The following is a 27,741-nucleotide window of genomic DNA, read 5'->3' as shown; positions in this document are numbered from 1 at the left end:
CACAGTTGCTTCTGACCCCACATCCTCAGGCCCAGTTCCAGACTCATGGCTCCTGTTGGTACATGTAGGTTAGGTCCTGAATCTCCTTTGGCACATAGGCCCACCTGAGCATGTTGAAAGTAGACAAAGTGAAGGGAAATGAGCTTTAGAACTGTTTTGTTTTTTTTTTTAATAAGAGTATGCATAGCTTTGATTTTAAAATAAAACTCAATTACTCAGTCTATCCATCTATATCTACCTGCCTAAACATGTTATACCAAAATTCAGTTTTAGCTTCATATTCAATATTTTCTGCTTGCTTTTGATTCAACCTTGACTTCTTAAATACCCAGAGGCAGATCCTGTTTTCTCAGTTTCTGGCCTCTTGAAATCGTGTGTGATTGTTGGTCAAGAAATCTTGCAAGTTATCATATCTAATCAGAAGGATGTCACTGCTAAAACATAATTGTAGCAAGAAATTCTTATGTGCTTTACATATTGAAACATGTCAACTGACGTGCGTTATGTATATTTATTATTGCTAGAGTGAATTTCTGCAATGATTGTGAAAGCTGTACATTTACGTACAAAACAATTATTGTAAACTTCTAAATAGTTTAAAAAAACTAGACAGAATTTATGAAACAACGCAAGCCACTGGACATAGGCGATGAAGGGGGCAATGTCCACGAGAACTGGAAAACAAAGTGAGCCATACAGTTGCTTCGGTCCACTGCCTGGAGAAGTGTTCTAGGCTGTGGCACAAGAAGCGAGGGGAGGTCAGCAGACTCCCTGTGGTGAGGAGATGGGACTCAGAGTCCTGGGAGCCCAGGTAACTATAGAGTTCACAGGGCAGAATGCCAGGAAGCAGAGAGGCACACACAGAGAGAACTCTAGAGATCTGCTGACCAGGCCCTAAAGGCATTCAGCTGAGTAATGACCCCCCCCACGTGACAGGAAACTACCAAAGGCCAACAGAAGAACCATCCGAAAGGATTACAGGAGACAATACTCAGAGCTCACACACACAGGGTGCTGGGTAATTCTTGTTCCTACCAGTAAGAGTGGCAAATGTCCTAATTCACAAGGCATCAGTCAGAGAATGAAGAAAGGTCTTGCTTCATGATGGAAAAAAATTCATCCCAGACTAAATGCTGCTCTGACAAATGCTCAAAAACAAGATTCAAAAAGATCAAACTGTTCAAGTAACTTAACTATTCCAGAACAAAACTCAAAAATGTTTTTAGAAATATGAAAATAGTTTTAATCATTTAAAATAATAGTTCAGCTTGAAAATGACTATTTTAATGGCTTGTCCAGTGTGAAGTGGCTGCACCCTGAGGCTGTTCAGAATGACATATATTGAGTTTCTTCTCATATGTGCATTCAGGGTGGGAAAAACTGAAATTAAAAACGCTTTTTCTAAGAGAAAAATGATCTCATAAGCCCTATATTTCCGGTCCAGTTAAATCCTGATTCATGTTTTTCATTAATGTATATCAAATGTACTATGCAAAATGGAATAATTATTAAAAAACCTAATGCCATCCATTATACTTAAAAAAAAATCACTAAAGATGTGGTTTAAATTGGGAAAAAAAACCCAAAACTTTTCTACATACTAGTTTCTCATCATTTTTAATTTGCATAATTAAAGTTATACATGATACTAATATATTAATACAAGTATATAATTTATTAAAATTATGGAGTTAATGAATACAGTTCATGGTTAAGAGTTTGATAAAATCATTGCTTTTTAATCACAACTTCTCCATCAAGTGGGAGCATTAATCAGCAACTAATACTGACACCTGCAAAGGAAAGCTTTAGCGCTTCTACAAATTCCTGGATTGAATCTGTAAGGACTCTGTGAGCCTCCTGACTCCTTTAGTCTTTCCTTGGTTCAGTTACACATCTCTTCTGGGTCAGGCCATCCAGCAAGTGCTTGGAGAAAACTGTAATGTAAATGGATATACTCAATTGGAGAAAAAGGTTAAGGGACCCTTATTTTCTTCCATTCACACACAACTCCTGCTCACTCTGGAACTTTCAGCCTAGGCATCCCTGCTCCCACCTTCCCAGTCACCCTCTTCACCCCCCACAACCCAGATCCCCAAATGTGGGAGGTGCCTCCGGACGTGTGCCTGTAAAAGCCCATTTGTTTCTGTATGTGCACTTAGTACATGGTACTGACATTGTTTCCCTCATGTCTATGTCACCAGATGGTGATTCCATGTAGGCAGGACTCGGCTGCACTCACCTGTGTCCCTGGCCCTCTACCCAGTGCCTGATTTGGAGAATTCACAGAACATCCTCATTAGCCAGTGAATGGCTTTCAAAATATGGACCTTCTGCTAAGTAAAGCAGATGTGTAGCAATCACTCACAGGCGAACTGGGAAATGGTAGTTACCCTGACACAAAGACTAACGGAAATATTCACGATATACTAGTCACTGTGATGACAATTACCGTATGTTAACTCATTTAAACTCAAGCACCTTCATTTCAGGACACGTTCAGTTGTTAACTCCAACCTACAGATGAGGAAACGAAATCGTGAAAGATTCACGATTTGCCTCAGGTCACACTTCTGTGTAGACCTGCCAGGAAATGAATGAGTGAACCTGAATTCCATGAAGGCAGAGCCCACATGTCTCCCTTTCCCACTAATACTCCGGGCCTGGTGTGCAGAACAAGGTGAGTGAATTCACTTGGGTGCACCTGACATGAGCCGCCTCTCCCACACCTTACAGCAGGAAGGCAGCGCCTAGCCCCTGGGCAGGTGGCTCCCTGACTCATTCCTCAGTTTCTCCCCCACCTCCCTCCCCATATTGGCTCAAGCCCCAGCCTGCCATCTTGAGCTTGAGGAGAGAAAGCAGTAGGCACCCATGTGAGAAGAAACCCAGTGTGTGGAAGAGGAAGTGATGAAGGCAAACCCAGGAAGGCTGCTCTGTGGGATGGGAATGGAATCCAGGCGCCCTCTGCAGGATCACGTGACTGCCAGAATTCCCTGGGGGCCTGCCCTGCACCAGACACTGTTCCTTTTAATCCTTTTAATCAACCCTCATCTTCAGCATGCCTCTCACTGCTGCTGCTGTTCCAAACTGATCTACTGGCAACGCTCCAAACACTCTGAGCAAACTGCACCTGTTAGTCTCTTCAAGCAGCACCTGCTTCCACACCAACTCCACTTAACAAAATCTTGCCCAGTTTTTAAGAGCCACTTCAAACACTATCTCTCTGAAGACCACCCCATTCAATTCTCAGAGCTTTTCTTCCCCACTTTCACACTCCCACGACAACTATCACCCACATGGACACATTCTGTGTCCCAACTTTTTCTGCATTTGTGTTAGGTTTGCTGCTAGCCTGGGAGTTCCTTAGAGACAGCATCTAATGTCTCTTCATATTTCCTTTAGCTCATGTGGACAACAGGCATTTAATATTTGCAGAATAACACACAGAGCAGCAATCCTGTCCTTACTGCCACCACTGCAAGAGAAGGACAGGCAGCCCAGCCCAATGCCAGGTACAATCACAATCCTGAGAAAGCCACACTTTGCTTTTTTTTTTTGGCCAGGCCACACAGCTCTTGGGATCTTGGTTCCCTGACCAGGGAATGAAGCCAGGCCACAGTAGTAAAAGCCTGGGCCACGAGGCCACCATGAATTCCCAAGCCACACTTCTCTGTATTTCTTTCATCAGGCAAACAGGCCCATGTGGCTTCAAAGTGCCCCAAAACAAAGCTCTGAAAGGTGATTCTTGACTATTAGTCACCCCAAAGGTAAACTGACTCCCTACAATTAGTCATTCCAACAGTAAACCAAGGTGAGGCCTGGAAAACTCACAATCTCCGACATTCCTTAGGGCTCCTTATGTTGGCCCTGATGTTGCCAGGAAGGAAGATGGAAAGGGAATTTGCGGCCTGTAAAGATCCTCAATTTTAACTCAAACTTTAAAAAATATCTAGCAATTGGCAGCTACTGCACAAGCTACAGCTGGAAATCTAGTTTTCCTATCACTTAATGTAGTCATTCTTTAACATTTTCTCTACCACAATAAACCTAACATAAGATACACTCTCCCCACCCTGCTCCCCACACACTCATTTAGGCATGCTAAAGTAGGGAACTGAGTCAGTACACTGGAGTAATTGTCTTCATCCCTCCCTAATTTAGTCAGTCATAATAAGCAAGAAGCACCACTCTGTCTTGCTTTGGACGCCACGGCTTAGGCCCATCGATTTTATTTCTTAAGTCCATTCTCCTCCCACTGCCACCACCCTAGTCCAAGCCACCATCGTCTCATGCCTCAACAACTACAGAAGCCCTGCTCACCCATCTCCCTGCTTCCATCCTGGCACCACTCCAGGCAAGTTCCCACATGACAGCTGCAGTGATTTTGAAAACAGCATTGTGTCTTCCACTTTAAAATAACAAATGCCCTGTGTACAACTGTCTATTAGGTAATAAGCATGTGAAATCATACATGGAAAACCTCATTTTGCAAATGAGAAGATCCTAGGCCAAAAAGAATATTGAAACCATGTACCCTGGGTCAGACAGACAGAGCCAAGGTCAGAATTCAGAACTTGTAACTGTGCAGACAGGTCTCATTTCAATGAGCCACACTGCTTTCTCCCACGTATGTGGCTCATTCTGTAGTGTGTTAATGGAAGACAAGTGAAGTTGTATGTATTGATTGAGGGCCTGCTTTCAGGGTCACAAAATGTTAGATTACCAGGAGACAAGAGGGGTGAGATCCAGCCTGAGCTGATGCTTTCAGGGTGACTCACAAGTAGATCCTCCCATCTCAGGATCCACCTCCTCTAGCCAACTAGAGGACAGGGGCGGCATTCCAAATCCAGGACTATGTGATCCACGTGGGGAGCATAGGATTTCACTGGTTGGATGTGCAAGATTTGTGTCTTCCACGGTTTTCCATGCACCTGATGAAGAAGAGTGGCAATTCGAGTCTCTGCAGCTTCGGCCCACCTCTGCCACTCTGGCTTGGTAGCCACTGACAGTGTTTTCCTCCTAGAATCACTGGTAGCTCCATTTTTCAACTGGTTGCTGATAATCTGCTGAGGAGAAGGCCAATGCTCTTCTATCTCACTGCTTCCAGGAGGCTGGAGAGTCTTCCCTGGGAAAGACTCCACATTTTGGTGAATATGCAAAATGCCTCCAGCATCCTGTTTTAGCAATCGGCAGGCAATGGGCCAGCCTTCTTCAGAGCTGGGAATCAGCCCCAGATTCACCCGGTCCGCAACGTTTGATAGCTTCAGTTTTCTGTTATCCCCAAAGTGTATTTGGCATCGATCAGCTACTCCATTGAGTTCAAGGTTATTTCTCAGAGCAACTACTGCATGGGGATTCCACTCACAAGCATGGACGAAAGCAGCCTCGGCATGAACTAGGAAAGGCAAGGTAAAATAACCAATCCCCGCATAGAGATCCACCAGCACTTCTCCGGCGCAGGGCAGCGACGCCACACGAAGCTTCTCAGTGATGTTTCCGAAGGAGAACATGCACTGGGTCACGTCAAACTTATACCGAATCCCATTATCCACATGCTCTACCCAGCCGTGGTTGCCCAGCAGCATCCTCACCGCTGGAGTCCGAGTGCTATCCGGGGACACCCGCCCTCGTTTGGCCAAACGCTGGACGCCAAGTGCCGAGGCAACCGTCTCCCAGAGTTCTGGCTCCAGATGTCTCCATTGCTTGGCTTGGAAACAGTCCTCACTCAGCAACAAGAGGTCACCGTGTCGTTGCCAAGATCGGGGCAGGTCAGCCTCCAACTCGGCCGACCACGTCACTCCGCGGCCCTCTACCCAGCGACTCACCTCAAGACACAGCCTTTGGGCAGGTGAGTAACTCTGGGCCTTCTTTGAAGGAACAGGATCCAGGAGCTGCGTCAGCACACAGGTGCTGCCTGGAGCCACACGATTCCTCAGCTCCTGCAGATGCTGCTCAAGGAGGGCCTCCCTCAGAACCGGTAGCGCCACGGTGCCATCCCGCAGCTTTTTCACACGGTGTTGTCGATCCAGGAGTTTCTGCTTCTCGAGATATTCCCTGTATTGCTGGGTAAATCGAGGCTCAGTCACAACTGCAACAACAGCAGTGGGCTTCCCGCCTGTCCCTTCCATGTTGTTGCTGGCCCCACATTCTCTCCGACTCCCTCCACCTGCCTCTACACATCCACGCATAAAACAGGAAGAAAAGCTCGCACATCGCCGGCGGGGGCCGGAAGTGACGTCAAACAGGCAGGCCGGAACTAAATTATATTATCTCTCTTGTTGACGAATGGCGTCGGCGTCGCCGTTGGGTGTGAAGCCGCAGCCGCCATCTTTGTTGTGGTCAACCATTACTTGCTCCAGCCTATGAGAAAATTAGTAACAAGAAGGATTTACAAACTTAGTCGACTTGAACTGTCGACTTATAAACTTCAAATTAGTTGGTATCCTCCAGAAGCCTCAGTCACTCTCTTCCATGCTGTTTAGCGATCAAAAGAGAGACATGCCCCTGAAATGATGCCCTATATTTGGAGAAAGCCTTCCCTTAGTCTCCTGCTGCACCTAAATCTCAGCCTGAGATGAAATTATTCTCAAGGCTAAACACACTGTAGGGACACCGGTCTCCTTTCGCTTTCTAAACCAGGCCAAACTTTTTCCTGTGCTTTTGCCTCTACACTTGCTGAAATGCCCTTCCCCAGAAGATAAAATGCCAGGAGATTTGTCTGAAGGTTATCTTCTTGTGAGGCCTTCATTAAACACTCAAAAGTGTCACTCTCTCCCCTCCACGTTATATCTATTTAACACAGTGATTCCTTCTTTAGCCCCTGATTTTCTATTTATTTGTTTACACTTAATAGCCTTTCTCCCTCAGACAGGGACACTTATAGTTGCTCAGTCATGTCCAACTCTGTCATTTTTTTTTTTAATCTGTTCCTTCTTTAGTCTCTCTCTCTTTTAAATCCATTTTAGCTGCACTGGGTCTTTCTTGTGATTCACTGGATCTCCATTGTGGCGTCCAGACTCTTAGTTGCAGCATAAATGCAGGATCTAGTTCCTGACCAGGGATCACACTCCGGCCCCCTGCATTGGGAGTGTGGCTTCTTATCCACCGGACCACCAAGGAAGTCCCTCTTGTCACTGATTTCTAACTTCAGTCCGCTGTGGTCAGAAAACATACTTTGGTATGATTTCAATCCTTTTAAATTTATCAGGGCTTGTTTTATGATTTAGTGTACGGTTTATCCTGGAGAATGTTCCATGTGCTCTTGAAAAGAAGAACATGTATTCTGTCGGTGGTGGTGGAGCTAACAGGCCTGTGTGTTAGCTGATCCATTTTTAAGTTCATGCTCAGATAAAGTAATTCTGTCGTCACTACAATTCACAAACATAGCCTCAATTCAGAAACCTGAATGCCTAGTATTGAGTATATCTAAATGCATGGCCTTATTTTATTCCCTTGTATTCAACATACTCCCTCCCTTTGCTGAAGCTCACTTTCAGGACTGCTCCCACTCTTTTCCTAACCTGGTTATTCCCTGAGATTTCAGAAATAAATCTCAGGATGTGCTGGATAAGCATCTCCTGTACAAATCAGATCTTTATCAATGATAGTCATAGCCGCATGCTCTTCTCTTATAGCTCTTCCCAATGCTTTTTCATCTTTAAATTTGGTTAATGGCTATCTTCCCCCAGATGTGTATGTTTGACGAGGTAAGAAACTGAATTTCCTCTCCTCATTATCATATTCCTTACTGTATTTAAGAGGTCTCACCACACATAGTACTTCCTCATAAAATATTTGTAGACTGAACATGAGTGAATGAAGAAAGAAGAAAAATCTGCAGGTGAAAATAGTTCATGGCCAGAAAGAATTTTAGCTCCAAGATATTGCCACTAGATGGCAGCAATAACCAGTACCAGAGCAGTTGAAGTGTCTGAATCCTGGGTTTCAGATGGTTTGGATTTTCCCGACTTCTCAAGGAGCCTATCCTTTCCAGTAGGCCTTTATTCATTAATCTCTATTAGACATCCCTTATTGACATGGTTAATCCAGACGTGTGAGTATATTTGGCAGCAAGTAACACAAGCTCCACAGCAGGCGGGGAGGTGTATAAATTTTAAATATAACAGCCCAGGGCGGGTGTAGCTGCTCAAGGAAATCCTCAGTTAACCAGGCTCCCTCTCAGCCTCAGTGAGATCCTTTCATCCTTGTGGTTTCAAGACAGGCACTACATTTCCAGGCTCTGTGAGCTCACTGGGGCAGGAAGAGTAGGGCAGAGCTAGAGGAAACAAGAAGTGTCCGCCGCATAGACTTCTGCCTACCCCTCTGGGACAGAAAGGGGTCTTACTGCCAACCTCTGACAGCTGCAGAGGCTGGAAATGGGGTTGGTTTTAGTGTTTGATTGTGGAATTAACCAAGAACGCATAAGGGAGAGTGAGCAAAAGCCAGGCTTTAAGTTGACATTCCTCTAAGGCACTAGGCGAAAAAGCCCCTGGAAACAACAAAGAGTTCTGAAGAGGAGTTTAGAAGAACGACAGGAAGGAGACCTAAGAGACAAGAATAGCATCTATGGAAAAAGTGTTCATAAAATGTACGGTTTACCTAAGAAAAGGCTGAGCTGACTCTTGTTTACCTTCACCTTCACCCAGCAAACTCCAGTGTGTTTCTGAAGGTTCCAACTCAGATTGGGGATCACCTTTTTCAGGAAGTCTTTCCAGGCTTCTCTCTCCTTCACCTCACATCTGGGTTTTTTTTTTTTTTTTTTGGAAGGACAATGTAAAGCAAAAGATTTTAAATTGTTTTAAATAGGGGAACTGAGGAAAATAATAATTAACATTTAACAAGTGCTTACCATGTGCCAAGCACTGATGTCAATGTTTTAATTAACCTTCCCAAGAACTCAGTGAGGTGTATTTTAAAGAAAAGGATATTGAAATTATCACACAGAGAGGAAATGGTGGAGCCAGGATTTGCATGAAGGTCAGCTGGCTCCTGAGTCTACATTTTCACTTGTGCTGGGTCTTAGTTGTGGCACATGGGTTCTTTTAGTTGCTGCTAAAAGGCTGTAAGATCTAGTTCCCTGACCAGGGATCAAATCTGAGCCCCTGCATTGGGAGTGCAGAGTCTTAGCCACTGGACCACCAAGGAAGTCCCTGCATCTACATTTTTAACCACTCTCGCCATACTGCTTCCAAGAACAATTTGACCACACTGCTTTTCAAAAGGCTCCAAAATGATGCAGTACACCCCATGAGTATGCCAGATGGTCCCAGTGGGAAAGAAGGAGAAATACTAAACTTTTCAAATTTCAAAATTTTTTTGTATCTCATATCTTTAATTTCTATATCTGCATATATTTAATAAAGTACAAAATACATTAGTACTATAACTCTTTTCCAAAATTTGTAAATAAAATATGTAGATACAAAGTTTAGAGCTCTCAAGATTAGAGTTGCTGGCTTAAAAGCCTGGTGCCGGTGAATACTTAGTCTGAATGTACATGTGTTACCAGGTCTCTGCAGGGGTGTGTTCATGGGAAAACAGACGGGAGGGACTGCTTCAGTCCCTTTGTGTGGCTGTAGTGAGGGCGCTGTGAACATACTCCCCGCTTTCCTCCTGTGCAATGGATGCTTCTTACCCACCTGGCCAGTCCATCCACCTGTAGGCTTTAGGACGACCTATCACAGCCCAGGGAGAAGGCCGAAGGGCATTGCTATCCTGCATCTCCCCCTGCACCCTCCTCGCCTTGAAACTCAACTCAGGCATCACCTCCCCTACCTTCCCCAACACACTCCCTCCCTCCCTCCCTCAGCCACACCCTCACGTCAGGAGGGGCTCCTGCTTCTTCTAGGGGGCCCTTAAAGTTGCTGTTCATTTTTCACATGTGGCACATGCCACCGAGTACAGAGATCCACCTGGCCGGACAGTGACCCCTTCAAGAGCAGGGGTCCACATTTTCTTTCGGTCCTGACCCTCAGCACAGTGCCTGGGCAAGATGGTGCACAGCAAATAACTTTGTGGAGAAATGACTTTTCAGCGACTTCTCTGGCAACTCGGTGGGTCGTACTCTGCACTTCCACTGCAACGGGTACAAGTTCGATCCCTGGTCAGGGAACTAAGGTCCTGCATGCCGTGCAGTGTGGCCAAAATAATAAGAGAGAAATGACTATTTCAGAGTCAGGCTGTTCTGCTTTAGATGAGCAGACGTGTAGCCACCTCGCCAGCTGAATTAAGGTGGGTACATAAGACTCACTCAAAGCAGAGCAGCAGCTAGTGAGCTTCCTGTTCTCAGAAGCAGGTTTACTGTGACATTAATGAAGCTAAAAGCTCAGGTTCCTTCACTTGCCCAGGCCCCTTCCAAAGGCCTTGCATGGGACCCTTCACCACTGTTTCACAAGGTCATGTGTTTGGGTAAAATTTGCACAAGTAAAGAAGTCTTCACCACAAATGGTTAAGATCACTGTGTTACTCCATGCCACTTTCCTCCTGGCCCACTTCCCTTCTTGAAGAGTGACCTTCAAGTGGCTGCAGGCAGTCTGGGGACCGAGCAGGTTAAGATGAGAATACATTTAACTGGGGGTTAGTGGGATACACCTATGTGCTGCAATCCACTTCCGTGTGTGGTTAAGTTCTAGCTAGCTGTTCAGGTTGAGAAGTATACTCCTACAGCTGACTGCTGACTCATGGGCATCTTGACACAAAAATGCAGGCCAGTTGTCACACGATGACATGAATGTGTTCTCTGGTGCTGAGCACTGGAAGGACACTGTTCGTGGAGGAGAAACCAGGTTTCAAAAGTAAGACATCAGTAACTAGAGTAGAGAAAGTTCTTTTAATCTTCAGATAGGTATAACTTTATTTTTTTATTTAAAAAATATTTATTTATTTGACTGTGCCAGGTCTTAGTTGGGGCACACAGGATCTTCAGTTGTGGCATGTGGGACCTAGTTCCCTGACCAGGGCTAGAACCCAGGCCCCCTATATTGGGAGCGCAGAGTCTTTGTCACTGGACCACCAGGGAAGTCCCCAGACAAATACAATTTTAAACAGAAGATTCAGTTCTTGATAATGTCTGGTTAAAATGGAAGTTGTCTCCTGCTAGGAATATATTCAATAATGTAGCACATATAATCATAAATACCCTAGACGTTAAAAAAAGTCTAAAGTAGAGTATCTAATGAAAAATCACATTCGATACAAGTCTGACTCACTAAGACACACTCTTCTAACTCCCTAAAAGCACACAGCACTCATTAAACTAGAATGGAAGAACAAGCACAGAAGCCCCAAGTTGCTGGTCTATGCTCCAGCCTTCCTGTCTTAATCATGCCAAATTCACCCTCCAAACTCAGGAATCTCCCAGTTTTCAGGTTTACTTCTCATTTTGGCAGAACAGCATAAAGAAATATCCCACAAGAAGAAACTTGCTCTAGGACAGGAACATCGATCACTCTTAAGTCACGAGAAGGGAAGGAATGAAAGGGCAACCTGGTTATCAGACGTCAGCAGCACATCCAGTGCATGAAGGAGGCAGGCAGAGACACACATCCGATGGTTAGGTCTCACCTTAGCCCTCCTCTGAAGAATCTCCTGTCATTCAACCCATTTGTCTTAAGAAGTCTAATAGAAAAAAAAAAGTCTAATAGGTAATCTCTCTGACAATGTGTTCAACTCTTTGCAGCCGCATGGACTATACAGTCCATGGAATTTTCTAGGCCGGAATACTGGAGTGGGTAGCCTTTCCCTTCTCCAGGGGATCTTCCCAACCCAGGGATCGAACCCAGGTCTCCCGTATTGCGGGCAGTTTCTCTACCAGCTGAGCCACCAGGGAAGCCCCTCTCTGACAATGTGATTGGATCCTTTATCAAGAAATTTTTAGGACTTCCCTGGTGGCCCAGTGGTTGAGAGTCTGCCTTGTAATTCAGGGGGCTCGGGTTCAATCCCTGGTCAGGGAACTAGGATCCCATATACCACGGGGCAGCTAAGCCCTTGGGCCGCAACTACAGAAGCCCACATGCTGAAACTAGAGAGTCTAATCGGGAAAGATCCCATGTGACACAACAAAGGTCCTACGTGACCCAGCGCAGCCACATTAATTAATTTTTTCAAAAAGAAAATTTTAAACCAAGTGGTTGCTGGCTGAGGATTTTCCAAAAGTTTATATTTCTTGTGTAAGCCAAAGTAAGAAAAGAAAAATCCAGCATTACCCTTCCCTGTGCCAACTACATCAGTGCGGGAGAGAAAATTAAATAGGAGAGCCTCCCTGTCTTGGCCATGAATGGCCCCTGATACTTATCCACTATGTTTAGAACAAGCAAGAGCTGCTTTATTTTCTGTAATTCAACTTAATTTCTGTCCTCAAGGTTCCCTTTCTCCCAACTGATAGAATCTTCCCATTGAGGACTGGGCTATAGTTTTGCACCTGGAATTTTGACATAATTTCAAAATTATGATGATGCTGAAGTAAGGGGTTAAGAGGGTTCTTGTCAGCTGTGACTACAACTGTCTGCATCTGCGTGGCCTTTTGGGTCTCCCCACACTTGGTGGGTCAGGGTACTTTGGGAGCCTCCCTGTCTTTTTGTTTGCCCAGACAAACCCACTCTGGGGTGTGGGGGCTGTTTCTCTCTTTAGCTTGGCCCCTTAGCACCTTTCTCCTCTTTCAGTTCCCCCATCCTAAATATTTTCAGATTTTCCCTTTTAAAATTTTGATCCCAGGCTTCTCACTAATGGAAGAAAATTTCACATATTGAGGTATGAGGAATTTTACAAGGAATGCATTGATAAAACCTTACATCCACACATATATGGTTGACTAATTTTCAACAAAGATGCCAAGGAGACACAAAGGGAAAAAGACACTCTCTTCAATAAATGGTTTTGGGAAAACTGAATATCCATGTGCAAGAGAATAAATTTGGATCCTTATTTTACACATATTCAAACATCACCTCAAAATTATTAAAGGCTTAAATGTAAGACCTAAGGACAGAAATTTCCTTTTATGGAATTTGATTCCAGGGCTTCCCTGGTGGCTCAGCTAGTACAGAATCTGCCTTTACTGAGGGATGAGGGAGACCTGGGTTCGATCCCTGGGTTGGGAAGATCCTCTAGAGAAAGGAACGGCTTACCCACTCCAGTATTCTGGCCTGGATAATTCCATGAGCTGTATTGTCCATGGGGTCGCAAAAAGTCAGACATGACTGAGCGACTTTCACTTCACATAAATGTAAGACCTGAAACCATAAAATTCCCAGGAGAAAGCTCCTTGATGTTCGTTCTTCATAATGATTTCTTTGGGCATGACAGTAAAGCCTCAGGCAGGGGAATTCCCTGGTGATCCAGTAGTTAGGACTCTGCCCTTCAACTGCCGGGGACCTGGGTGTGATCCCTGGTCCAGGAACTAAGATCCCTCCAGCCTAAAGACATGGTCAAAAATAAAAATAAAATAAATAAAAGCAAAGACAACAAAAGCAAAATTAAACCAGTGAGACTACATAAAACTGTAACTGATCAGGAACCTATGGGGCCTTGCCAGGACAGACTGCCACTTCTGCCCCCATCCTATGTCCTCTGCCTGCCTCCTGTCTGGACGAAATACTTTAGGCAAAGTATAAATTTAATCAGAAAAATAAGAAAATGCAGAAACAAATGAAAATAGTCTAACAAGCCAAAATAATAATAGTTTAGCTCTTAAACAAAGTCAAGGACTTTTAGTTTCTCCTCATACATAGATTTTATTCTCACCCATACCCTTTGAGCTAACCCTAACCCCCAGAGCAAGAAGTTAACTGTATGCTGACCACAAGCATGTAGACCCCAAACTGGTTAAAACCAGGGCCAGCTAACCAGAGACTTATGGCTCAGATAATGTTCCAACCACAACTGAGAGGTGACAGCTACTTAGAACCACGTGATGGAAATAATCATCTATGAAAACAGAATATTACCCCCTCCCCAGCATATAGCCCTTTCCTCTTTTCCCTATCTAATCTCCAAACAAAACCTGGGGATTTGAGAGAATTAATTACAGGGACACGAGTCCACCTTCACCCAGGACTGCCAGCTTCCTCAATAAAGCTAGCTTTCTTTTTACCCAACCCTTGTCTCTCATTATTAGGCTCTTGAGCAATAAGCCCTTGAACCTGAGTTCAGTAACAAAGCTAAAAATCTTCTGCATCCAAAAGGAAACCATCAACAAAATGAAAAGGCAGTCTATGGAATGAGAGAAAGTATTTGCAAACCATGTACATAATATATAACCCTTATATATTGGGTTAATATCCAGAATATATAAGGAACTCTTATAACTCAATAGCAAAACAAAACACCAAATATCCAAATTAAATAATGGACAAAGGAGATGAAGAGACATTTTACCATAGAAGACATCCAAATGGTCAATAGGAACAAGAAAAGGTGCTCAGCATCACGAATCATAAGAGAAATGCAAATCAAAACCACAATGAGATGCCACCTCACCCCTGTTAGAATGTCTATTATGAAAAAGACAAGAGATGGAGGTCTTTGCAACCTCCAGACATTCTTTGGATTCATTGGAGAGTATATAACTCCATTGCTAACACTATCAAAGGGGTACTCTTTTGCCCCCTTCTGATGCCTATGTCAGAAGCTTTCTCTATCTCCTTTATACTTTAATAAAACTTTATTACACAAAAGCTCTGAGCGATCCAGCCTCGTCTCTGGCCCCGGATTGAATTCGTCTCCTCCGGAGGCCAAGAATACCGCGTCTCATCGTTCAGCAACAACCTTTCATCTTGGGGGCTCGTCCGGGATCCTTCAGGACAAGATGGGCCTGATAATCTATGTGAGCCTACTTCTGCTGACTCCAGAAATCCTGAGTCTGCCATTTGATCCTAAAGACAATGCCTTCCTGTCCTGGGCTCACTCCTATGCTGCATTCCACAGCATAGGAGTCTAACTGCTGGGTCTAACTGCTGGGTCTGCGGAGCACTCCCCTCTTCATCAGTGAAAGGCGTCCCATGGTGGACATCTCCACTTCAAGGAAAGGACTTTCTCCAAGTCTGCAAATACCTTCAACAATCGCATGTGATGCCTCTTCTTAAACTGATGACATCTAACAACCTTGAGATGGACTGATGTAACTATGGACATAATGTGACTTTTCATTTTGATTTTAACTTGGTTTAATGACTATTTTGCCTTACATCTGTAACTTTATAATGGGGTTTTCTAATCATCTAAAAGCTTTTAATTTACAAATAGTTGTCCGAGCTCCTATGAGTGTCACAGCCTCCTCCAACTATTACTTGGAGCCCCTGGATCAGACATCCTCACTATGAGGATTAGGAGAATATGTTGCCTCACCAATTTAGGGACAACGCTCCTTGTCAGCTCGGAAGCAGTTATGGAATGAGAACGACGCCCCTTTTCCCTAGGCAACATAATTCTCCTAAAAGAAAAGGGGGGAATGAGAAAGTCATTTCCTAGGCAGGTTGATAAGAAGTCTAGGGGTCCCCAAGGAGAGAGAGGTCTGGGATATTCAAGGAGGAAGAAAGGACAAACTTTTTTTTACTTTTTTTCCTCTACATTCCTTAGGATTATATAACAATAATGTATCCTGCCTGAGGACAGTCTTTGGATCTTAAAATGTAAATTATGGGAAACAAGGATGTATCCTCTGAGGACAATCTTTGGATTAAACCTTCTAGCCAACTCTGTTATCTTAAAATGTAAATTATGGGAGTGGGTCTGGTGAGGTCTTTGCAACCTCCAGACATTCTTTGGATTCATTGGAGAGTATATAACTCCATTGCTAACACTAGCAAAGGGGTACTCTTTTGCCCCCTTCTGATGCCTATGTCAGAAGCTTTCTCTATCTCCTTTATACTTTAATAAAACTTTATTACGCACACACACACACACACACAAAAGACAAGAGATGACAAACGCTGACAAAGGTGTGGTGAAAAGAAAAACCCCATACAGGTTTAGTGGGAATGTAAACTGGTACATCTAAAGTGGGCCTTAGGACACATCACTATGAACAAAGCTAGGGGAGGTGACGGGATTCCAGCTGAGTTATTCAAAATCCTAAAAGATGATGCTGTGAAAGTGCTGCATTCAATATGCTAGGAAATTTGGAAAACTCGGCAGTGGCCACAGGGCTGGAAAAGGTCAGTTTTCATTCCAGTCCCAAAGAAAGGCAATGCCAAAGAGTATTCAAACTACCGCACAATTGCACTCATCTCACACGCTAGTGAAGTAATGCTCAAAATTCTCCAAACCAGCCCTCAACAGTATGTGAATCGTGAACTTCCGGATGATCAAGCTGGATATAGCAAAGGCAGAGGAACCAGAGATCAAATTGCCAACATCTGTTGAATTATAGAAAAGGTAAGAGAGTTCCAGAAAAACATCTATTTCTGATTTATTGACTACATCTTTGACTGTGTGGATCACAACAAACTGTGGGAAATTCTTAAAGAGATGGGAGTCTCTTTAAGAGACCAGACCACTTGACCTGCCTCCTGAGAAATCTGTATGCAGGTCAAGAAGCAACAGTTAGAACTGGACATGGAACAACAGACTGGTTCCAAATTGGGAAAGGAGTATGTCAAGGCTGTATATTGTCACCCTGCTTATTTAACTTATATGCAGAGTATATCATGAGAAATGCTAGGTTGGATGAAGCACAAGCTGGAATCAAGGTTGCCGGGAGAAATATCAATAACCTCAGATACGCAGATGACACCACCCTTATGGCAGAAAGTGAAGAAGAACTAAAGAGTCTTTAGATGAAAGTGAAAGAAGAGAGTGAAAAAGCTGGCTTAAAGCTCAACATTCAGTAAACTAAGATTATGGTATCTGGTCCCATCACTTCATGGCAAATAGATGGGGAAACAATGGAAAAAGTGACAGACTTTATTTTCTGGGGCTCCAAAATCACTGCAGATGGTGACTGAAGCCATGAAATTAAAAGACGCTTGTTCCTTGGGAAAAAAAGCTATGACAAACCTAGACAGCATACTATAAAGCAGAGACATTACTTTGACAACAAAGGTCCATCTAGTCAAAGCTATGGTTTTTCCAGTAGTCACATATGGATGTGAGAGTTGGACTATAAAGCAAGCTGAGCACCAAAGAATTGATGCTTTTGAACTGTGGTGTTGGAGAAGACTCTTGAGCATCCCTTGGACTGCAAGGAGATCCAACCAGTCCATCTTAAAGGAAATCAGTCCTGAATATTTATTGGAAGGACTGATGCTGAAGCTGAAACTCCAATACTTTGGCACGTGATGCAAGAACTGACTCATTGGAAAAGACCCTGATGCTGGGAAAGATTGAGGGCAGGAGGAGAAGGGGATGACAGTGGACGAGATGGTGGGATGGCATCACGAACACGATGGACATGAGTTTGAGCAGGCTCAAGGAATTGGTGATGGACAGGGAAGCCTGGCGTGCTGCAGTCCATGGGGTCTCAAAGAGTCGGACACGAGCGACTGAACTGAACTGAAACTGATACAATCACTATACAGTATGATGTTTCCTCAAGAAATTAAAAATAGAATTACCATATAATCCAGCAATCCCACTTCTGGGTGTATATTCAAAGGAAATGAAATTACTATCGGAAAGAGATATCTGAACCCTTATGTTCACTGCAGCTTTATTCACAATAGCCAAGATATGGAGAGAATCCAACTGCCTGTTGGATGAATGGATAAAGAAAATGTGATACACACACACACACACACATACACACACAGAGGAATATTATTCAGCCATAGAAAAGAAAGACATCTTGCTGTTTTTTCAATATAAATGAAGTTGGAGGCCATTATGCTAAGGTAAATAAGGCAGACAGAGAAAGGCAAATACTATATGATGTTATTTATATGTGAAATCCAAACAAAGAATGAAGGGGAATTCACAGAAACAGAACAGAATGGTGATCCCAAGGGGGTGGGAGGCAGCGGAAATGGGGAGATGATAAAGATCAAGGTGTATAAAGTTTCAGTTATAAGATGATTAAGTTCTGAGGGCCTAATGTCATCTAACAGAGTAGATCTTATGTGTTCTCACCAAAAGAAAAAAAAAAAGATGTATGAGGTGATGGCTTTTAATTAATTTGATTGTGGGAATCCTTTCACAATGTAGACGTATATCAGATCATTATTTTGTACAACTTTAAATATATTACAATTTTGTGTGTGCTTGTGCTCAGTTCTGTCCAACTCTTTGGGACCCCATGGACTGTAGCCTACCAGGCTCCTTGGTCCATGGGATTTTCCAAGCAAGAATACTGGAGTTGGTTGCCATTTCCTACTCTGGAGGATCTTCCCCATCCAGGGATTGAACCTGTGTCTCTTGAGTCTCCTACACTGGCAGATGGATTCTTTACCATGGAGCCATCTGGGAAGCTCATTACAATTTTACTTATTGTTATTTTATACCTCATTGAAACTGAAAAAAATTGCTTAAACCCTCCATACTTCCGTAATAGTTTAAACAGTTAATGAAATAATGGTTCAGCAAGGAACTGCCAAATGTCAACACTTTATTTTAATGAAACCCTCAAGAGGCCTCTCTCAGATCCCCATCTACTTAACATGTGCAAAGTGATATATTGTTCCTAACCCTTATAGCAACACTTATGTCAACTGCTGAGTCCCAAAGACATTCTAAACTCTTAGAGTTCCCCCTAGTCTCTCCAGGGAGGAGGGGAACTACCTAGGAAACTCTAGCCAGTTAGGTCACAGTCATTTACAAACAGACCTGGCAGAAAAAGGAGCAGTTCTGGATTTCTCCTTACTTTTCTTATGAAATAAATATGTGTTATCCTATTCCTCCCCCATCCTTTTTTGTTGCTTTTCATGTTTCCAAGATTTTCTATCATAACTGTTATTAGTTACATGATCACATCCAATTTTTTTTTTTAGCTCTCCAGGTTATAATTAAGGTCTATTTGTTATGCATGCCTCGCTACAGCTTGTGTGGCTTTATGACTCCTTTAAGTTTCCGTGGCAAATACAAATTAAGTTACAAGTCATATGCACTGTTAAATACCTATCAGTAAATAATATTCTTGCCACATTCTGAAGAAGGTTTTCTAGCAAATGAAGTGGGTGGAATAGTGAGTGCCCTCCCCCTCACTTACCTCCACTTGGAATCTCAGGATGTAACCTTATTTGGAAATAGGGTCTTAGCAGATGTGATAATTAAGATGAGGGCATACTGGATTAAGGTGGATGCTAAATCTAATGACTGCTGTCCTTATAAGAAGAAAAGGGGAATTCTCTGGCAGTTCAGTGGTTAAGATTCTATGCTTCCACTGCAGGGGGCATGGGTTTGATCCCTTGTTGGAGAACTAACCTGATAACCTGGGGCTTCCCTGATAACTCAGTTGGTAAAGAATCCGCCTGCAATGCGGGAGACCTGGGTTCAATCCCCAGGTTGGGAAGATCCTCTGGAGAAGGGAAAGGCTACCCACTTCAGTATTCTGGCCTGGAGAATTCCATGGATTATACAGTCCATGGGGTCGCAAAGAGTCGAACACAACTGAGCAACTTTTGCTTTCACTGGGGAACTAAGGTTCCACACGTGGCACAGTCAAGAGCAGAAGAAAAGATGATGCACAAAGATACACAGAGAGGAAAGAAGGCCGTGTGCTGATGGAGTCAGACTGCAGTGAAGCAGCCGCAAGCTCATCCATTTGCCCGTGCGTGTACGCTCCTGTCCTATTTCTGTGCCAACGTGCAGGGGGCCCTGCACCTAGGCCTGGGGAACCCACAGTGGGTCACGGGCAAGCGTCACGAGTATGCAGCCTGTGCAACAGCGCTTGGCCAGGGGCTTAAAAGGGCCCTGTCCTTGGTTTAACACTGCTGTTGTTGTCTTAAAATACTTGCTGCTGCTGCGGCTGCTAAGTCACTCTAGTGTCCGACTCTGCGACCCCATAGACGGCAGCCCGCCAGGCTCCTCTGTCTCTGGGATTCTCCAGGCAAGAATACTCGAGTGGGTTGCCATTTCCTTCTCCATTAAAATTCTTAATAATATTTTAACAAAGGGACCCCTCATTTTTCATTTTGCACAGAGCTCCACAAATTATGTAGCTCCATCTTCATCAGAATAGATACAGAGTTACTCATGTTACAAAGAGGGTAGAGAAGAGAACCCATAGTCTGAGGGGATGATTCACTGAGGCAGCGAGAGAGGATGAATTCCTTAAAGGAGGAGTTTTGTTCAGAGTTCCTGTGCTGGCAGGTCTTTGGGGCATAGAGAACGCATGTGACTGACAGGACAACTGAAGGGACCTTGGTTGTGCTAGCGCCAGAAGCACCACTAGGGGGTGCTCAGAGAGAGGATGACAGAGAGGCAAGGGTCTGATCCTGAATGGCCTGAGAGCAGTTCGAAGTTCTTGGCTTTCATTCAGAAGGTGATGGGAACCATGGAAGATGCTGACCCCCATCCAGGAGACACCCCTCAAATTTGCTCCTCTAGGATTTCAGCTGATTCATCCTGTGCTCAGAGATCCAGTCCCCACAGACTTGTACATCTTTTCTCACGTGTGCACACTGGGGAAGGGTCTAGAGAGAATCAATCCTCCTTTTGTGTGTTTACTGCTTTTTTTCCCCCCCGCTCTGGGTATTACAAATTACATGAATAACAAATATGTGTTCAGAGCCTGCCAGGATTTACTAGCCTGAAACATGATGGTCCAGGAGGACTTTCTGGTGAAGCTCCCCCGGCTTAGCCCCCCAGTGGGTGTCCAGACTGGTCATCTCTATAGCAAGGTTCATGTAACACAGGAGATTTTAGGAACATCAGACTTTGTGGTGTGCTGAATAGGCCCCCAAAGAGGTACAGGTCCTAATTTCCTGAGCTTGTGAATATGTTACCTTACACAGTAAAAGGAACTTTGTGGCTGTAATTAAGGATTTTGAGATGGGGCGATTTTCCTGGGTTACCTGGGTGGGCCAATGTAATAACAAAGGTCCTTAGAAGAGGGAGTTAGGGGGATCAAGGTACATTGCAGGAGATGGGAAAACAGAAGCAACAGGCTGGAATGATGTGGGGAAGGGGTTGGAATGTAGGTGGCTTCTAGAAGCTGGAAAAGGCAAGGAAGTGAAGTCTACAGCCCCATCACCTCGATCTTAGATTCTGACCTTCAGAACCATAAGAGATAAGTTGTGAGCAACTAAGTTTGTGTTACAGCAGCAACAGGGAACTAATGCAGATCTTTAACAAATATGTTAACTCATTCTTTGTGAAGTTCTATCTTAGTGTATGTTTATAATGTACATAATATAGTGGTATGATACCAGCACATATATAGCTTAAAAAAAAGTGAAAAAACTTATATTGGGGCCTTCAATCTGAATGACAAATGTGTGCATATTTAAAAGTTTTTAGGCCTCTAGGATAAAGTAAGGGTAACAGAAGTCCATAATATAAATTAATATAATTATGTAAGTTAATTATAATTAGTATAAATTTTCAGTGTGACTATACACATACTCAATAATCACAAAAGAAAGAGAATACTGCTGTTAAGCAACTGGTAATATTTTCCATACATTTGGTGGTTGCCTTAACATAGATTAGAAAAGTCAAAGTTTAAAAGCAGGAAATTCTCTGTTCTAGTCTGTTCTCTTGGCTAAAAGGCTGGAGGGCATGTGTCTGAACCTGTCACCCAATGATGCTGTTATTGCCCACCAGTATTGTTCTCAGAGAGTGATTTCCATTACAAATCAGTTTTACTACAATGAGGTATTACCTCACACCAGTCAGAATGGCCATCATCAGAAAGTCTACAAATAATGAATGCTGGAGAGAGTGTGGAGAAAAGGGAACCCTCCTACACTGTTTGTGGGAATGTAAATTGGTGCAACTACCATGCAGAACTCTATGGAGGTTCCATTAAAAACCATATGATCCAGCAATCCCACTTCTGGGCAAATATCCAGAAAAGACAATAACTCAAACTTGAAAAGATACGTGCACCCCAATGTTCATAGCAGCACTACTTACAATAGCTAAGACATGGAAGCAACTGAAGTGTCCATCAACAGAGTACTGGATAAAGAAGATGTACTATGTATATAATTGGACAGAGAAAGACAAATATCATATGACATAGCTTTATATGTGCAATCTAAAAACTGACACATATGAACTTATTTACAAAACAGAAACAGACTCACAGACATAGAAAGCAAACTAGGTTACCAAAGGGGAAGTAGAGGATGAATTAGGAGTTTGGGATTAACAGATATACAATACTATATATAAAATAGATAAACAGTGATGTACTGTATGGCACAGGGAACTCTATTCAATATCTTGTAATAACCTATAATGCAAAATAATGTGAAAAAATATAAAATATAATACATATTATATATCTTTTTCAGAGAGATATATATATCTGAATCATTCTACTGTACCCCTGAAACTAAATAACATTGTAAATCAACTATACTTCAATAGTTTTTTATTCAGTTTTCATTCACCCAAGGATGTTAAGATTGTTTTGAAATATTGTTGATACAAACTCATTTTATCAGAGATCATTAAACAGGGTCAAGCATTAGTATTTGGGGGATATATCCTAGAAAAATCTATTATATGTTCAACTGCACAGTGCCTAGTTTGATTTTAAGGAAAATAATTATGCAAATAGACATATGTTTAGAATTTTTTCTGTGCCATTAAAAATAGTTTTCAGGCTTTTAAAAAAGTAAAGTAGATAGTTGTCCAGATCAGAAGTGAAAGATAACCCTTTCTAGCAGGAATAAATAAAATGTTCTGAAAGGCGCTGTTCTAATTACTCTGCATCTCTTGACTAATGTAATCCTTAGAGCAACCCTGTACCACTTTTTAAAACATTAACTTATCCACTTATTTATTTTTGGCTGTGCTTGGTCTTTTATTTTTGTTTTGTGCGGGGTTTCTCTAATTGCAATGAGTGGGGGCCACTCTTCCTTGCGGGGCACGGACATCTCATTGTGGTGGCTTCTCCTGTTGCAGAGCATAGGCCCTAGGCACATGTGCGCATGCGTGCTAGGGCTTCGGTCGTTGCAACCCGTGGGCTTAGTAGTTGCGGCTCGCAGACTCTAGAGCATGGGTTCAGTAGCTGTAGTGCAAGGGCTTAGGTGCCCCTTGGCATGTGGAATCCTACTGGACCAGGGATTGGACCTGTGTCCCCTGCATTGGCAGGTGGATTCTTATCCACTGTGCCACCAGGGAGGTCCTGTACTACCGTTTTTATAGATGAGGAAATGAAGGCTCTGGAAAGTTAAAGGATGTACCCAAGATCACACAGCAGAAGACAGAGCTGGAATTTGCACCCCGTTAGTCTAGTTCTATAGCTTTTGCTCTCAACTATGGCACTACGCTGCATACCCAATTAAGAGAGAAACAAATGAAGATGTACGTTACAGTTTAAATTTGGGGTTTTTCATTGCTTGTTTGTTCATTTTTTTGGCCATGTGGCATGTGGGATCTTAGTTCCCGGACCAGGGACCGAACCTGCGCTAGAAGCACACAGAGTCTTACCCGCTGGACCACCAGGGAAGTCCCTTGAGTTCTATTTTAAAGTATGCTCAGGTTAGAGAAGGTTTTTCTATTTGTGACCTTACATTCAGTGAGTGAATGTCGCTCAGTCGTGTCCAACTCTTTGCAACCCTATGGACTATACAGTCTGTGGAATTCTCCAGGCCAGAATACTGGAGTGGGTAGCCTTTTCCTTCTCCAGGGGATCTTCCCAACCTAGGATCAAACCCCGGTCTCCCACATTGAAGGCTGATTCTTTACCAGCTGAGCCACCAGGGAAGCCACAGATTTATGTGATAAACAAATATAGATAGGCAGGCTATCCTTGTGCATGGCCTCTGGGCAAATGGAATAATTGTTCAGGATTTCTGTCCTCCAAACTGGTTCCTTTACAACCAGTTTTGATTCTAAATTTCCTTTGTATAGACAAAGTGTCATATGATAGAAATACTGCCCCAAGGACTAGAGATTTGGGCTAATCTTTCATTGTCTTCAGTAATAGTTATCATTTGCATTTAAAGCACAAAGTGGTGGTCCCTGGTCACATTTTTTTCCTCCTATATAGATTCACTTAAAAGCTAGCCCTGGGGACTTGCCGATGGGGAAGAAATAAATAAATTAATAAAATGAACAAACAAAAAGAGGTAGTACAATTTACTGCTACCAGCTTCCTTTACAGGGTTGCTCTAAGAATTAAATGAGTCAAGAAATGCAGAATACTTAGAATAGCCCCTTTCAGGACACTATATAAATTTACTTATTCCTGTTATTAGTGTAATCTTTCACTTCTGACCTGGACAACTATCTACCTTTACCTTAACCACTGTTAAGAATCCTCCTGCCAATGCAGGGGACATGAGTTCAATGCCTGGTCCTGGAAGATTCCACATGCCTCAGGGCAACTGAGCTGGCACTCTAGAGCCTGTGCTCTAGAGCCCAGGCTCAGCAAAAAGAGAGGCCACTGTGATGAGAAGCCCGCCCACCACAACTAGAGAGTAACACCCACTCGCTGCAACTAGAGAAAGCCCAGAGGCAGGAAAGAAAACCCAGGTTAACCAAAAAAAAAAAAATTTTTTAATTAATTAATTTAAAAACTAGACTTTTAAGGGAAATAAGTGAATGAAAAGGAGTGGATAAATAGATTCTACTAAATTATTTTTAAGTTAATTTCTTGGGTTCAAAGAGAAGGCTCCAAGGGTTAGAATGGTCCAAAGAAAGAAATTCAGAAAAATACACAAGGTTGCCTGGGAAATCATCTTCATTTTGGAATGCCAATTTCAGAGGAAATATAAAGAGCTCAGAGTGGTCATGTTAGAAGGTGAAATTCCTGACCAGGGTTTCTTTCTTTCTTTCATATTTATTTCTGTGGCTGTGCAGGGTCTTAGTTGCAGCATGCAAGATCTTTTAGTTACAGTATGTGGGATCTACCCTGTCCAGGGATCGAACCCAAGCCCCCTGCATTGGGAGCATGGAGTTTTCGCCACTGGATCACCAGGGAAGTCCCCTGGCCATGGTTCTAAAACCAAGTTCATTACAGAAATGAACATAGGCACCAAATTTGATCAGAGTACATTTTTTTTGCACGGATGTTTAATCAGTGCATTTTTCTGCTTAGCATTCTGTAATGACTGCCCATTCATTTTAGAATACATTTAAAACTCCTTGGCACTGTCTCTGAGGCTTTTTGTGCCATGGGCCTTATCTGTCTCTTACGGAATATCAGGCCTATCTCCTGAAGCACACAGTGCTCCAGCCCTGGGGGATGACCTCAGCCTCTTTCCTGCTTTCAGGGACAACACACACAGCCGTGCTTACGTCCTGCTGTGAAATGGCTGCAATGCCAGCGCCTTCTCAGATATCTGCCCTGGCTGCCTCCCTTTCACTCTGGTTCAGTTCAGCTCCTTTAGGGTCCATGGTGCAGCTAGTCCATAACTCTCCCATAGCACTCACCCCATTTGTTTTCCGGTCTGTCTTCCCCACCAGACTGAACCCCTGGTGGGTCATGAGTTTGCTCTTTTCCTCTGAATCCCCTGGGGATTCAGAGCTATGGGTAATCTCAACCTGCTGCTTTTCTCAGTTCTTCTCAACTCCTCCTTTTTAGTCCTAAAAGTATGAAAGGATGGATTCTGTATTAAACATCCATGTCATTGAAGACCAGAGACAACTGCTCTTGGTGCTACACTGCATATGGATGATTTAAGAGGTTTCCAAAGTCAATTTATGTCTACACCTGAGTGTTTTAGGCACATTTAAATGCCTGACTCCTGCATAAGATGAACTCCATTGACATTATATTTGTTACATACACTTTTTGAAATCTTTTGGTTTAAGAATTCTAATACTAAGTCTCAGTAAAGCCCAATTTTAAACTCATTAAGGAGCTTGCTATTTTATAACAAAAAGGAACATTAACATAAGTATCTCTTCTGGAGAAATAGACTATTATTTGTTTGGATTTGTTTCAGCAAGTGATCTGTCATGGTTAAAAATGAGGGCTAGGGCTAATGTCTCTAAATAACAAACTCTCAGGAAGAAGCAAATTAGAATTTTTTTTTCATCCTGACATTGACAATTAAAATCACTGATTTATTTAGACACAGATGGCATCCATTTATTATATTCAGTGTTGCCTCTTAGAAAGGGAATTGCTGAACTGCACTTAGGCGAATCAAATAGGTCTTATATTTCTTGGTGTGGGTTCACCCAAGACAATATTTTATAGAGCAACCATTCTTAGTAGGAAAATGCTCTCACTTCAGCTACTCAGTAGGATTTCATAATAAAGCTAAATGAGGATTGAAGTTACTGCATGTGCTAAAACTGATTTCCGGTCTCACCATGAATTCTCTTTTTTTTTGAGAACTTGATTCTTGAGAGTCCCTTGGAGAGCAAGGAGACCAAACCAATCAGTCCTAAAGGAAATCAACCCTGATTATTCATTGGAAGGACTGAGGCTGAAGCTGAAGCCCCAACATTTTGGCCATCTGATGTGAAGAGCCAACTCACTGGAAAAGACTCTGATGCTGGGAAATATTGAGGGCAGGAGGAGAAAGGGGTGACAGAGGATGAGACGGTTGGATGGCATCACTGACTCAATGGACATGAGTCTAAGGAAGCTCTGGGAGATAGTGAAGGACAGGAGGCCTGGAGTGCTACAGTCCAGGGAGTCACAAAGAGTCTGACTTGACTGAGTAACTGAACAACCGCTCTTTTCCTTGATATCTCATAAGTTAGAAAATATAAGGATCATGTTGGTGGATTACAATCTAAAGCCTGAATAATCATCTGTAAGCTTTCTTGTGTCCCTGGTAATTTGCAACTTGACTTGCTACCACACCTTAAGTTGTGACGCTTCTCTCCTCTCCTCCTGTTGGTCCTTTAATGGACTGGAACCTGGTGGTCCAGAGTCGACGATAAGAAAGTAAGAGAGAGAAAGAGGCTGATATCCCTGGTTTACATGGAAAGCCAACAGAGCCCTGTTCTTAGGGCTCGCGCTGCTGCACGTAGGCACCCGGCGCCCTCTCGAGTGGGTGAAGGCGCAGTGCGCCTTCTCGAGAGGTTCTTAGAAGCCCGGGCAAGAAAGTGAGCTCAGCGGGCCTCCGCGCTCCAAGGAATTAGCCAGAATAGAGAGAGAAAGAGAGAGAAAGACACGGGGACCCAAGCTCTGATGGAGCAAAGGTGTTTTAATCAACGTGGTGTGTGCATATATACTGTCTTACAAGGTGGTTATTCTCAGCAAAGATAAAGATTAAAATTCCAGACTTACAAAACATAAGACGATCCCTATCAAAGAGAGAGTTGCAAACAATCACCTTTTACGGTATGGCTCATAAAAAGGAAGAGGGTGCTTATCACCGTAATGAGAAATGCCTGGATTCCTCAGCCCCGGGAAAGGCGTGCCTCTCCTCTTAATAGGAATTAATAAGGGCCAGAGGGTTCCTGACAGATCCAAAACAGCACACACGAAGCCTCTTGTTAAATGCTTCCTGACATCCTCCCCAGTTGTCACTAAATTTCCTATTTACACCTGCAGAAGCAGAGTTTCCTCAGGATGATCTTGGATTTCTGCTCTGAGAATCACTCAGAGCTCACGTTAAAGATGCAGGTTCCAAAGTGCTTCCCTTGTGGCTCAGCTGGTAAAGAATCTGCCTGCAGTGCAGGAGACCTGGGTTTGGTCCCTGGGTTGGGAAGATCCCCTGGAGAAGGGAAAGG

General features: G+C 43.3%; 1 protein-coding gene across 2 annotated transcripts; it reads right to left on the bottom strand.

Moving 5' to 3' along the window:
- Positions 1–497: 497 nt before the first annotated feature.
- On the bottom strand, positions 498–6,217 carry TRMT12 (tRNA methyltransferase 12 homolog). Of its 2 annotated transcripts, none has more exons than XR_006272343.1 (2): positions 4,724–6,217; positions 498–1,937 (listed from the first exon to the last, which is right to left on the bottom strand). XR_006272343.1 is itself a non-coding variant. In XM_043483895.1 (2 exons), exon 1 carries the CDS (start codon positions 6,186–6,188, stop codon positions 4,812–4,814), a length of 1,377 nt encoding a protein of 458 aa, XP_043339830.1. In that variant the 5' UTR covers positions 6,189–6,217; the 3' UTR covers positions 498–1,937; positions 4,779–4,811. The 2 variants fall into 2 exon arrangements, 1 of the variants encoding a protein (XP_043339830.1); XM_043483895.1 differs by having other exon boundaries at positions 4,779–6,217.
- Positions 6,218–27,741: the final 21,524 nt, after the last annotated feature.

This window comes from Cervus canadensis, chromosome 12, assembly GCF_019320065.1.
Source record: "Cervus canadensis isolate Bull #8, Minnesota chromosome 12, ASM1932006v1, whole genome shotgun sequence".
In the NCBI taxonomy this organism is placed as follows: domain Eukaryota; kingdom Metazoa; phylum Chordata; class Mammalia; order Artiodactyla; family Cervidae; genus Cervus; species Cervus canadensis.
Note: the sequence above shows the minus strand (reverse complement) of the source record. Positions and strands in the feature narration are given on the sequence as shown.